Source organism: Homalodisca vitripennis, chromosome X (genome assembly GCF_021130785.1).
Source record: "Homalodisca vitripennis isolate AUS2020 chromosome X, UT_GWSS_2.1, whole genome shotgun sequence".
NCBI lineage: Eukaryota > Metazoa > Arthropoda > Insecta > Hemiptera > Cicadellidae > Homalodisca > Homalodisca vitripennis.
Window position 1 is genome coordinate 146,774,908 of NC_060215.1, and position 14,783 is coordinate 146,789,690.

At 34.6% G+C, this 14,783-nt stretch overlaps 1 protein-coding gene across 5 annotated transcripts in view; it reads left to right on the top strand.

Annotated features, from left to right (window-relative positions):
* LOC124369985 (myc box-dependent-interacting protein 1) overlaps positions 1 to 14,783 on the top strand; it is a 161,784-nt gene that overhangs the window by 112,785 nt on the left and 34,216 nt on the right. For all 5 annotated transcript variants that reach the window (XM_046828230.1, XM_046828229.1, XM_046828233.1 and 2 more), the window contains exons 3-5: positions 5,291 to 5,481; positions 5,973 to 6,251; positions 12,492 to 12,604. In XM_046828230.1, the coding sequence (XP_046684186.1) occupies positions 5,291 to 5,481; positions 5,973 to 6,251; positions 12,492 to 12,604 (583 nt within the window). The remainder of the gene's footprint in view (positions 1 to 5,290; positions 5,482 to 5,972; positions 6,252 to 12,491; positions 12,605 to 14,783) is intronic.

Sequence of the window (14,783 nt, forward strand, 5' to 3'; positions counted from 1 at the left end):
GAAAAATTTTAGTTACAATAACGTTATTTGACGCATGCTATACATGTTAACCATGTCTTGGCAATAAAGAAATTTGATTTGATTTGATTTTATATTTGATTTAGTCGGATAATTACCACCTATATACACTTTTATCTGGAGTCACTTTCACTAAGACTTGGCCACGTAGTAAGTCAGCCATGTTGGTTCTATGTATTTACTTTGGCTTGTGAGCACAGTTCTTTAGCAGTTGTGGGAGCTTGTCTGGATTTAGCAACTTGCAGTGAGACGCTGAAATGATGTTTTATAAAACTTCTTTTCCCACTTCAAGACGTGGTAAGCTCTGGGTTTCTAGGTCTATCGACTGGACTAAGAGAGTCATCTTGGGACTTTCTTTCTCTCAGTAGGCCTTTAAATAACATGACTGTGTGTTCCATGCTGTCCAGTCTCTTTTCTAATAGAATTAGCTTTTGCGACTTTAGTGAGGAGCCTAATGATGTCGTTGGTAGTAAAACTGGGAGTGGGAGAGGACATAAGTTTTGTATTTGTACGTTTCTGTGGCATTTTAGAATAAAGTCATTGGTTCGTGGAAAATTTGGTTTTGTTTTGTAGTGGTTAAGGATTATGTTTTTCCAATTCTGAGATTTTCTTTACTTGTTCTTCGAATATGAGGGACTATCTTATGTCATGCTCTTCATAAAGATTTTGTCTATGTTTTTTTCTTTCTTAGCCTGAGCTAAAGTTTCTTGCATTTTTTCTTGTAAGGCTTCAATCTTGTGCACAGACACACTTCATCTCTCATCTTCATCTCTTGATCTTCCATTTCTGTTTGATCTTCAATTCTTGCCTCAATTTCGACAAGTTTAGCTTCTAGGACTGAATTTTGGTTGTTTAACTCCTCAACCTTTCTTCCAGTTTACAGTTCTGCTAGGGGAAGGTGACCGGCCTCAGCTGCCAATGTTAGAGAAGTCTCGGGATCCGTTCTGTCTCAGCTCCAGGTCCGAGATACCCGTAGTGCTGCTTTCCTTGTCTCTATTTTGGTGTCTTTTTAGGCTCTGTGTTGGGTACTTTTGCTTCCCCTAAGGCCACAAAACTTGTTTCTGGCAGGGGACTGCCATGAGCAAAATTGCAGGGTGCTGAGTCCTTACAAGTGTTACATGTCCAGGCATTTATTTCATCCTTGGTCAGTTTTTTCAGACTTTTATCAGTTATATTAATGCAACCACCATGGCACCACTGCCACTGTTTACAGGTCCCTGTACAGAGTATTCCAGAATATTTTACCCCTATGCTGCAGATACCACAAGGGTATTTAGAGGTTTCGGTGTATCTTGGTCAGCATGTTCAAATATTTTAAATATCTATTTAATAAAAAGATTTCAGTTTTTTGTTGAGTGTTTGGCTGAGTTCACTAGGTCAATTTGTATCAAAATAAGAAAGGTAAACTTTATAAAGATTATAAGAAATATGAGAAGATTGAGTCAGTTGCTTTCAGTTTCGGCAGTCTGTCATTACTATACACTGTTACAAGTCTGGTTGCGTTCTTAGATTTGCAGGCACTGATATATGTTGTTAATTGTAGATTGGCTCAGTCCAATTGGTAAATAATAATAGTAGTCTGTGATTACGGCAGACTGATAGGCTGTCTCTGTTAAAAGTAAACATTAATACTGTTTTATGGGTAGATTTTGACAGGCTGTCTCTGTTTAAAAGTAAACATTAATACTGTTTTATGGGTAGATTTTGACAGGTCTAGATTTGACAGGCTGTCTCTGTTAAAAGTAAACATTAATACTGTTTTATGGGTAGATTTTGACAGGCTGTCTCTGTTAAAAGTAAACATTAATACTGTTTTATGGGTAGATTTTTGACAAGCTGTCTCTGTTAAAAATTGAAAAATTGTGTAGAACTTTGTCAAAAGTTGTATAAGTGTGTTATATAATAAAGGGATTATATAACTATGTCAGGTTTTGGTAGGATGATCAAGAACCGTGTCAATATGATAAGTAGTACAGCAGCTGGATGTATTGCTGAGGGTCAGTGCAAGGTTGCAGTGGCACTGTGGAAGTGTCTGATGACAGACAGCTAAGTCTGCAGTCAGCTACTCTCAGGTCAACACTCCCACATAAATACCACAGCAGTAGCTTCAACGTCAGTCTAGTTGTTGATACATCAAATATGTTGATGTTATTCTTGAATTAATAATTAAGTAATTCATGGGTTTTTTAAATTTATGTTCTTGAGTGTATAAATAGAGATTTATGTTGGTGAAATGCTTATTAGCATTATTTAAAGTTTGTGTAAATGAGGTAACAGTGTGTCCTTCTCTTCTAATTTGGATCATTCCAATTTTGAAGTTTTTAATGCTGGATTTTTTTTACTTTAAGAGATTTTCAGTAGTTAGTAAAAGCTGGTATCAGTAGGTGATCTTCATTCATGTCACTTTTAGCAATTAAAAACTTAACTTTTCACTTAGGTCACTATTGTTGATGTTGTTGGCCAGCAGCATAGTTTTGACTAGGATACTAGCCGGGGCTCTGACTGACAATCTGTAGGTTGCGCAAGCAATTGCTTCACGAATGGCCACACACAAATGAATGGCTTTTGTCGCCATACAGTGCCATTCCCATTATATATCGTTTGTACCAGTCAGCTTTGTTGGCCATTAGCTGTAGTCGATTGTATTACATTTATCATCAACATTGAAAAATAATATACAACTGTGATAAAATAAGTGATGATAGATATAAGAGCGGAATAACTATTTGAAATAATTCATAAAAATGAAGGTTCTAAAACTATTACATAATGTTTTGAGTAATTCATAAAAAATATTAACTTTAACATTGTAAAATTATTGAAATTTTTTACTTTGCTTTAAGTCATTACTGTTCAATTTTACATTGTATGGTAGCTTATTTACTGTGAATAGATTATCAGTAACATATCTGGATTAGAGATGTTCCAAAAGAACTAGAACAGTTCCATCGGAACGTTCCGGAACCGGATGTTCACTTCTTCAGAACTCCCATGTTCCGTCGGAACAGGTTACATGCCTAGGAATTCCGAGCGTTCCGGCTATGTTAAGCCGGAACTTCTTGTTCCGTCGGAACAGTTTACTAGACATGCCAAAATGGTTCCATGCGTTCTGGATAAATAAATAAATTGAGGTGGGATACACGTGTGGATAATACAACTTCAATATTGTCAAAAACAACTTATTTATTAAGATGTCTTACATTTTTTGGTCCTAAAATCTATGTTAAAACTGCTTATTTCTCCTACTTCCAGTCCATTCTAAGGTATGGTCTCATACTATGGGGTAATTGTAATAGGATAAATGAAATTTTAACGGTTTAAAAGAATGCTGTAAGAATTATTTCAGGCTGAAACCCCTTACACCACTGTAGACTCCATTTCGTAGCCAAGGAAATACCTGCGGTAATCAATATGTATATTGTTGATTTAATAGTGTACATTTTGAAAAATCCAGGTAAATTAGACTTTAGATCCAATATTCATAACCATAATACCAGGAATCAAAACAATCCAGTGATTGAATTTAACCATCTTAGTTAAACCATGAACAGTCTCAAAGTAGTTTATTAAAAGTTTTCAATAAATTAATGCGTTGGTTGGTAAATATCTTAACAATTTTTAGGAGGAAGCTTTATAGGTGTTTACCGATTAATCCTTTTTCACAGCCTTCAAGAGTTTTTTGCAGTTGGTCAAATTACTTTTTGAGAGTTATTTACCCTTTAATGTTATTAGTTTCAACTTTTTAGTTGTTATTTATGTATTGTTATTGTTAGTTAATTTATAAATATTTTATTAATTGTTGAATTTTAATTTTGTTATTTAACTAATGCCATTGTTTTATATGTTTTAATTTCAATAATTTATTTTCACAAATTAATAGCATTGTTTTAACAACTCTTTTTACACCTTAACATACATCAAACTATAAAAAAGTATGAATTTCAAATGTAATAGTTAATTTGTAATTTATGGTTATAAGATTATCTAGACTTGGCATTGTGCTGCAATACTTACGTTGTTAATATTGTAAAACGTCTTAAAACAGTAAATTGATTTAATGAATAAAGATTCAAAATCAGAATTGTGAACTAATTACAGGAATTAAAATATTGTAATTGAATGAGCTTCAGCGAAGCTTATTACTTGAGAGGCTGGCAAACTTCATTTCTGTCTGTAAGCACAATATTTCAAAAAGGAATTTACCTATAGACTCGAAATTTTGTATGATGCTAGTCAATGGAATTTGGCTGAACATTAGCGAATATTTTTACATTCGTCTTAACCAGGGTAGCAACAAGAAAGTAGAGGGATAAATAAATATGTAAAAAAACTGAGTTCAATCGTATAAAATTTGAACATGTGACAGTTTATTTTGTAGAATAAAATTTAAAAAACTTAAGTGGAAGGTCAGTGTTAAAAGTCTATGACAAGGTTAAATTTCAGAGCATTCTTGTGTTGTGGTAACGTTCCTAGATCACCAGAACTTTTTAGTACCTATTTGAACACTGCTATGAAATTTAACTCAATTATTATAATGAATGTATTATGTGGCGAGATATCCGTAGTAATTACGTACAGGTGAATGTTTAATTGATTAAATTTGATTTTGTTGTTGTTAAAGGGACCCTCCTAATACTACAATCCCACAAGCTCAATGAATATCTTGGTTCGAATGGACAACATCAACTGATATGAGATTAATGTCATCTCTTGATTTAGATATGTTCACCGTATAAAGTTCCAAATTACCCCTCGTAAAAAATTGAAAAATTATGGGAGTAAAGTACTGTCCAAACGTTAGACATAGCACAGTTGCATCAATTACAATAATGTTATTAGTATTAGTATTTGAAATCAATGAAGAATCCTCCCGAAAATGGTTAAAATATTTCAATGATTTAAGTAAGCTTCCAACATTCATAAATGTTGCCTTCGGTATCTATCTATACCTACTATTACTACTGTTTTCGAGCTTGAACACACTGCATAGTTATTTGGAACGTAAAACTGCTTAAATTGTTTATGATGAATTCTGTGTTTCTAATTATGTAAAGTCATCGAGTCAGCTGAAAAACACTTAGGGTATTTAAAACATTATTTTCTCTTCATGGACATATTTCATTGTGTCAGCTGCAACATCGATAGAAGACGAAAGGAGCACATTAGGTTTCTAATGGTTCTAGGAAATGAAGAAGGTAGGTTTCTCGGTTGAGCCGCTATAGGTGTCCTCACCCTCTGTATATATTTACCAAGTTTTCCTGATTTGTTGCAGCGGCGCAAGTGGCCAGCAAACAGTTGATGGACTCGCTGAACGAGATCTACGAGACGCAATGGTCGGGTCACGATCTGCTCTATGTGCAGGCCCAGAACATTGAGATGCTGTGGCAAGACTTCAGTCACAAGCTGGGCGATCAGGTGCTCATTCCTCTCAACACTTACCAGTCGCAGTTTCCGGAAATGAGGGTGAGTACATTACCGATCTAAACAATTTATTGATAAAAAGTGTTATAAATTATCAGAAATTTACTAAAATTAGAAACTATACAGTAGAAGATAAATTTAACACTTTCTCTTCTAGACATGATCTAAGGGAATACTCAGAAATCCCCTACAGTCATATTATATTGCTGTCATGAGTCAGCTGAATTCTCTCCTAACTAGATTAATTCTTTGAGCAAGTCGGCTACTTTTTTCACAACCAGTAGGTTTTTGTTAGGAGATGAGTGGCCCAGTCTTTGTGTAGTGTATCATGAATTAGTAGAGCAATGTCCTATTTATTATAGATAAAATTCAAATGTGATCTCCCCTATAAATAGTGATTGAACTAAGTTTAATATCGAATACACATGAAATGTACTGCTTTATATGCAAGTAAGATAGTAGTTTGACATTGTTGAGATCTAAGCTTCCTTTGTATTAAAAGCACAAGATGTAACTGAAACTTCTTGTCTCAGAAAAAGATCGATAAGCGGGGTCGCAAGCTGGTGGACTACGATAGTCAACGCCACCATAGTCAATCGCTGCAAGGCGGTGGCACCATGAAGAAGCGAGATGAGATCAAGGTGGCGAAGGCACGGGAGCAGCTGGAGGAGGCCAAGCGAACATACGAACAGCTGAATAGCGAGTTACATGACGAGTTGCCAGCTCTGCATGACTCACGAGTGCTATTCCTTGTCACCAACTTGCAGACATTGTTCGCAGCAGAGCAGGTGTTTCACTCGGAGACAGCCAAGGTAAACATAAAACCCTACACAAACATTCCAACATTTAACATTGAAAATTGCTCGAAAGGCAACATATTTTTGGTGGAGCACAATCAAATTTTCAAAAGCTCATAAACAATACTGTATGTCACTTAAACGTAGTCATATGTCTATTGTCCATTGCATATCTGTATAAGTATACATTTCATGTTACTCTTCATTTAAGTAAATGAAGAGTAACATTATGAAGAAAACATAACATAACATAAAGTTTTCTATGTTTTTTTTCAGTGTTCAAAAGAAATGCAAAATAAGAGTAAACAAAATTTAACTCATGGCCTTAACATATAGTTGGTGTACTTAATCATTTAAAAGAAATAGATAATGCTGAAAGTAGTAGTGAATATACTGGTAAAAAGAAAATGTGTAATGTATATTTCTTATTTTATAAACATGTTTTTTTAACTTTTATAAGAAATGTGATATTAAAAAAATTCACACATTCTAATAAATTAGGTAAGAAAATAAGAAAAACGTATTATAGTTACAGAGTGTTTAATACACTGTAAACATTATAAATAAATTAAATCAGTACAAACACAATTTGGTTACACAATAACGGTTAGGCCTAAAAATTAAACAGTTACTTATACACAATTTTTACCTATTACTACACTGAATTACTCTGTGGTTATTAGACATTTGACTTGTTACACTAAATAATGCCTTTTACACTGCAAACGACATTATCAATTACTACAAAATAAACATAATTACAAAACACTCACTGCACTTGTTAACGTACAAGAACAGCACTGTACTGAATGTTACAACAACTGAGACTCGGGTCTACAGATCACATTATCAATTACTACAAAATAAACATAATTACAAAACACTCACTGCACTTGTTAACGTACAAGAACAGCACTGTACTGAATGTTACAACAACTGAGACTCGGGTCTACAGATCACATTATCAATTACTACAAAATAAACATAATTACAAAACACTCACTGCACTTGTTAACGTACAAGAACAGCACTGTACTGAATGTTACAACAATTGAGACTCGGGTCTACAGATCACATTATCAATTACTACAAAATAAACATAATTACAAAACACTCACTGCACTTGTTAACGTACAAGAACAGCACTGTACTGAATGTTACAACAACTGAGACTCGGGTCTACAGATCACATTATCAATTACTACAAAATAAACATAATTACAAAACACTCACTGCACTTGTTAACGTACAAGAACAGCACTGTACTGAATGTTACAACAACTGAGACTCGGGTCTACAGATCACATTATCAATTACTACAAAATAAACATAATTACAAAACACTCACTGCACTTGTTAACGTACAAGAACAGCACTGTACTGAATGTTACAACAACTGAGACTCGGGTCTACAGATCACATTATCAATTACTACAAAAAAAACATAATTACAAAACACTCACTGCACTTGTTAACGTACAAGAACAGCACTGTACTGAATGTTACAACAACTGAGACTCGGGTCTACAGATCTGCTGGTGTTAGAATTCTTAAACCCATTAAATACAGTTCTTCTGCTTTTATTTTATATAAGTATTAAATCTAACAGATGTCTGTTATGAATACAGATTATCTGTTTTATGTATAAGATATATATTTGCCTTCTACCAAATTTAAAATGTTACAGAAACTAGTTTGTAAAATACATTATGTATGATTTCAATTCTTTTAGTTGAAAAAATATGAAACGTTTTGATTAGATTTTTAATACTTCATAGCATCAGTATTCTATATATCAACTCAAAGTGATGGCATTCAAAGAGTTAAATAAGGGAATTGGCTTTAGCTAACACTAACTGTTTGTTTTTTAATATACCTGTAGAGTTCATAAAAAACATTGTGTTTGGTTTTTATTTCTTTATAAGAATTAAGAAACGTTCCTAAACATAATCATAATAAGAATACTTTATTCAACATCTGCAAGACATAAATTGACATCATTATACATATTTGTTACATGATGTATGTATGTCAAAAATATTGCAAAGTATTAGTATAAAGTCAAGATAATTAAACAATTTATAATTCATAATTAGGTAGAAATAGAGCAAAATTCTTGTACCAGTGTAGATGGACTTTTCTACAAGCATGTTGGCCAGTCGTTTATTGAATGTCTCTTGATTCCCAATCTTGATGTTAGGATGAAGTAGGTTGAGAAATCTTGTACCAGTGTACGAGGACTTCTCTACAAGCATGTTGGCCAGTCGTTTATTGAATGTCTCTTGATTCCCATTCTTGATGTTAGGATGAAGTAGGTTGAGAAATCTTGTACCAGTGTACGAGGACTTCTCTACAAGCATGTTGGCCAGTCGTTTATTGAATGTCTCTTGATTCCCATTCTTGATGTTAGGATGAAGTAGGTTGAGAAATCTTGTACCAGTGTACGAGGACTTCTCTACAAGCATGTTGGCCAGTCGTTTATTGAATGTCTCTTGATTCCCATTCTTGATGTTAGGATGAAGTAGGTTGAGAAATCTTGTACCAGTGTACGATGGACTTTCTCTACAAGCATGTTGGGCAGTCGTTTATTGAATGTCTCTTGATTCCCATTCTTGATGTTAGGATGAAGTAGGTTGAGAAATCTTGTACCAGTGTACGAGGACTTCTCTACAAGCATGTTGGCCAGTCGTTTATTGAATGTCTCTTGATTCCCATTCTTGATGTTAGGATGAAGTAGGTTGAGAAATCTTGTACCAGTGTACGATGGACTTCTCTACAAGCATGTTGGCCAGTCGTTTATTGAATGTCTCTTGATTCCCATTCTTGATGTTAGGATGAAGTAGGTTGAGAAATCTTGTACCAGTGTACGAGGACTTCTCTACAAGCATGTTGGGCAGTCGTTTATTGAATGTCTCTTGATTCCCATTCTTGATGTTAGGATGAAGTAGGTTGAGAAATCTTGTACCAGTGTACGAGGACTTCTCTACAAGCATGTTGGCCAGTCGTTTATTGAATGTCTCTTGATTCCCAATCTTGATGTTAGGATGAAGTAGGTTGAGAAATCTTGTACCAGTGTACGAGGACTTCTCTACAAGCATGTTGGCCAGTCGTTTATTGAATGTCTCTTGATTCCCAATCTTGATGTTAGGATGAAGTACGTTGAGAAATCTTGTACCAGTGTACGAGGACTTCTCTACAAGCATGTTGGCCAGTCGTTTATTGAATGTCTCTTGATTCCCATTCTTGATGTTAGGATGAAGTAGGTTGAGAAATCTTGTACCAGTGTACGAGGACTTCTCTACAAGCATGTTGGCCAGTCGTTTATTGAATGTCTCTTGATTCCCATTCTTGATGTTAGGATGAAGTAGGTTGAGAAATCTTGTACCAGTGTACGAGGACTTCTCTACAAGCATGTTGGCCAGTCGTTTATTGAATGTCTCTTGATTCCCAATCTTGATGTTAGGATGAAGTAGGTTGAGAAATCTTGTACCAGTGTAGTAGGACATCTTGATGTAGAGGGTGTCCTGTGCGCTGGCAGGTAGAAGTCATTGGCACACCTTAATAGTTCATGGTTATCCGCTCTCCTTGGCGTATTGCAATTAAGAGCGAAGATGGTATCAGAAAATTCCCAGACTGTACTAGCCATTTCTTTTGGACATGACTGTACAAGCCGGCGCACCAGTAGCCCCTGCTGAGTAGTGACTTAATGACTTATCTACATAAGTCATTTAAGTCACTACTTCTAGTGTCAGTATTAGCTATGGAAATGGTAAAAAATCTAGACATGCATCGATTTGCTGCAAAATTTGTGTCTAGGTTTTTGATCGATCAGAAACAACAACTTGTTGATGTGTGCAGTGAACTCAGAGACATCTGAAAGTAATCCCCACATATAAATCAGATATAAATCCAGGATCATAACTGGTGATGAAAGTTGGTTTTACGGTTATGATCCAGAACAAAAACAGCAGTCACTGGGAAAAGTTCACAATCAAGACCGATTAAAAAACAAAACAAGTGAGAAGTGCAATAAAAACAATGCTCGTGGATCTTTTTGGGATTAAAGGTATTGTCCATTGTGAGTTCGTGCCACCTGGTGTTACAGTAAACTCTGATTTTTATTAAGATATTTTGAGGTGTTGAAGGAAAATATAATGTACGTTGAAAAATGCCTGATTTGTAGAAAGACAAAAACTGGCTGTTACATCATGACATTACTCCAGCTCAGGGTTCCATGAAAAATCACAGTTTTTGGCCAAAAATAACATGGTTACCGTTCCACATCCTGTCTATTTGCCATATTTAGCCCCTTGTGACTTTTCTCTCTTTTTAAAAATGAAAATGCATATGAAAGTCACTGTTTTGACAGTGTTAAAGACATAGGAAAAAACCCCAGTAAGTTCTCCATAGCTTTCCAGAGAAGCTGTTTTTTTTTTACACTTTACAGTCAAGGAAAAAACACTGGGTTTGATGTATCAACTCAAATGGAGCTTATTTTGAAGGGGTTAACAGCCAATAATACCCCCCATATTGTCAAATAATACCTCATGGAGAGTAGGCAGTCATCTCGAAAATCTCAAACCCACAACTTTTAAGGAAATACACAACATTTTAACACCATTGAAACCTACACTGTCTTCAGGTATTGACAACATTCCATCACGACGGCTAAAATATTGCAAAGAACTTTCTTATCCTCTGATACAAGTAATCAACAGATCTATGGCTGAAGGCATTTTTCCCTCCTGTTTTAAGATCGCAAAAATGTATCCATTGCACAAACAAGGCTCCAAACAGGTAGTCCAAAGCTATCGGCCCATTCTTTATTACCCACTGTTTCTAAGATATTTGAAAGGGTAGTCCTTAATAGATTCATTGAGCACTTCAACACAAAATGATTTACTAGTCAAAAGGCAACATGGCTTCATATCAGGCAGATATGACTGTCTTGGACATGATTTAATTCTATCCAAATTAAAAGCCTTGGGAGTGCATGGTGTGGCAGCAAAATGGTTTTGCAGCTATTTTTCTAACCGAAGCCAACTTGTTGAACTAAAAGAAACGAAAAATGGAGAAACGAGAACTGTTAAATCTGAGAGAGCACCTATGGAGAGAGGTGTCCCCCAAGGGTCTGTCCTAGGACCAGTCCTGTTTGTGCTCTTCACCCTTGACCTTCGAAAATATGTTCAAGACTATAGTTACGCTGTAATGTTTGCTGATGACACAGTTTGCTGACTTGTGATAGCGCCACAGAGCAACTAGAAATAAAAAGTTTTATATCTGTTAACTTAGCACAAGAATACTGTCATAAGAATGGCTTGGTTTTCAACGAAACCAAGACCAAACAACTTATACTGGGAGGAAAGAAAGACAAGCTATCACCACTGCCAAACTTACAGCAAGTCTATACAACAAAACATCTGGGTGTAATTATAGATGAATGCTTGTCGTGGACTACCCATGTGGAATTTTTATGTAGCAAAGTGGGATCAGCTTTGTATGCAATTCTAAGAACTAGAACAATTTCCACTGTAGAGGCAGTTAAATTCGCATCGTATGCACTTTTTGAAAGTCGTGTAAGATATGGAATTTTGGTTTGGGGAGGCACATCAGGAGGGAATCTGCAGAGAGTTTTAGTCCTACAAAAGCGTGCTGTAAGGATTCTTGCTGGGCTGAAGCCAAGAGAGTCATGCAAGGATGCATTCAGGAAATGGGGAATACTCACAGTACCCTCCATCTATATAACTGAAGTAATTATGTATGCTGTACAAGAGAATCTTCAGAAATTTAACCACATCCATCAACATAATACAAGACATTCCCAACAGTTTACTCTACCTGCACATCGCCTAGAACTCTTCCAGAGAAAGCCGTCCTATGCCGGAGCAAAGTTTTTCAATGCCCTACCAACAAGTCTCAAGAATAGTCTATAAGTCTAAAAAATAAACTGAAAGACTGGTTCATTGACAAATCTTTTTAATCCATTGATGACTTTTTGTACAGAGATTATGAAACTACAAATATTTAACATTGTATTGTTTTAAGTTAATATGACATACTTTCTAAACTTGATGTTTATGGAATAAAGAGATTCTGATTCTGATAATAGCCCAAAAAAAAAATCAAAAGTCTTATTCACCGCAAACATAATCCGGTGTTTGTTTAGTATAACTTAAACCTCTTAGAAATAATTAATTTATTACTTATTAAATGTCATGTATGTATCAATCCTACAATTTGCTACTTTTGTTACAGGTTTATGCAGAACTTGAAGCTATTGTAGACAAGCTGGCAACAGAGAGTCAGAGAGGCTCATATACACTGAAGAAGATTGCAAATTCACCTAAAGCTATTAATGTGAACTCCACGTAAGCCTTAAATTACTTTTCTTATAACATGAATTCTATTTCTTTATTCAGTATAATGATTCTTATATTGAAAACACTTGAAGTTTACAATAAATTATAGTTCATAGTAATATTTACTTGCTAATTTTTGTAGCTTTACACTCAAGAGTCCTGATGTGTAATTCGTTGACTAAAACTGCTAACATCTAAAAAACAATATTTCTATCTGTAAAGAAGTATAAAATCAAGAAATAACATGACATCCTCTTGGGATCAAGAGTTGATTAATCCCAACATACTCTACGTGACGTGATCCGTGAAACTATGAATGAAGAACAACAACGTGTGTGTAACGATGTCACCAAATTGGTTACAGATAGCATAGTCACCTTGTTAAATATCGATCATTAAAGTCGGACAATCGATCATTTTAACTTTCAGTTCAGTTTCCAAATTATTGCTCGACAAATTAGATAGGTTAAAACGAAGAAAGTTAAATTTGATATCATGGTCATATCCAAACCTCGGCTGAATTCCCAACACAGGTCAGTTCTTGTCCTCAGAATGGCATCGGTTTGACGGCAGCTGGTAGAAACCCGTTCAGTTCTCCAAGTAAATATTTGTTTGAATGACTTGGCCGCTCTCATGATGATCGTTTGGACAACTGGAATTGTTTAAAACAAATCGTCCAACCAATGTGCTCTTGTATAAGGAGTCTTAAGGAGCATTAAGGATTTAATGTTCATTATAAATCTAATGAACATGTTCTGGCTTGATCCACAGCTGTTCTTGTATTGATTGAATTGAATTGAAAACAACTTCATTCATAAAAGTACATAGTCTGTACATTGAATGGTGTCATATTGATAAAATTTGTATTTTATACCTATAATAACATAACACTAATTAATAAACATAGATTGCACCTATTTAACAGACTCTTGTTTCTAAAACTTACATTTCCTATTACTCAATAAATTCTGAAAACTCATACAAAGGTTTAGCAATAAAATATTCTTTAAGTGTCTTTTGAACTTTTTAAAATAAAAAAAAATACAGTCATTTCTAATTACAGATGGTAATTTGTTTAGATATTTTCTCCTAAATAGGTCGTTTTCTTCTTAAAGAATTCTAATTCTAATTTGTGGGTCTCAATGGCTATGTTGTCTTAATAGTGAGTCGATTACCCGTGGTTAGCACCAGCAGGCAATACAGCAATATAGGCTATTTATTTGAACTATATAACAAAGGATGGCTTGGTAAATATACAGATTGTACAGTGTCATTATTCCCAAGTGAGGAAACTCATCCCTTACTGACTCTTTCAAATTTATACTTAACATTTTACGTACAGCATGTTTTTGTAATAAAAGTATTCTATTTAGATTGAACTATGATGTAGCTCCATAGATGCATAGTCCAAAAGAAATTACGGAACCAATCAATTTGGAGATCGATAAACACCCACCAATACAAAGCAAGCGTTACCAGGTTTATATTCCACTACACAACATCCAAATTCTTTTTCTTCAATCAAATATTTTTCAAAATAGCGAGTTCAAGGTTTTTAAATTTGATTTTTACCAAGAATTAATACACTCCCTCCAACTGTTTTTGAACCTGAAAAAATGAATGTATTTTATATTGTTTTATATTTAGCCTAGTTAACTCATGTTATGTTCATTCAAGACTATTAAGTCAGGATTCAAATCACTTATTGTAATTTCCAAGCATTCCAGCCTTCAAGGCAAGTGCTTAAAGTTTTGATGATAAATTTTAACAGAGTTACTTGCATTCTTACGATTTTCATTTAAAGATTCAGTTGTTTTTGAATTTCATTTTTGATTACAAATATATCACAAGAATCAAAATTATTAGCTAAGCCAAACTCATCTACTAGGTTACAAGATTGGTGGGCACTACAATACAAATAAATGAATGCTATGAATGTGTAGATGGTTGTTTCAACTGAGTAGTAGTGGTAATGGTTACAAGATTGGTGGGCACTACAATACAAATAAATGAATGCTATGAATGTGTAGATGGTTGTTTCAACTGAGTAGTAGTGGTAATGGTTACAAGATTGGTGGGCACTACAATACAAATAAATGAATGCTATGAATGTGTAGATGGTTGTTTCAACTGAGTAGTAGTGGTAATGGTTACAAGATTGGTGGGCACTACAATACAAATAAATGAA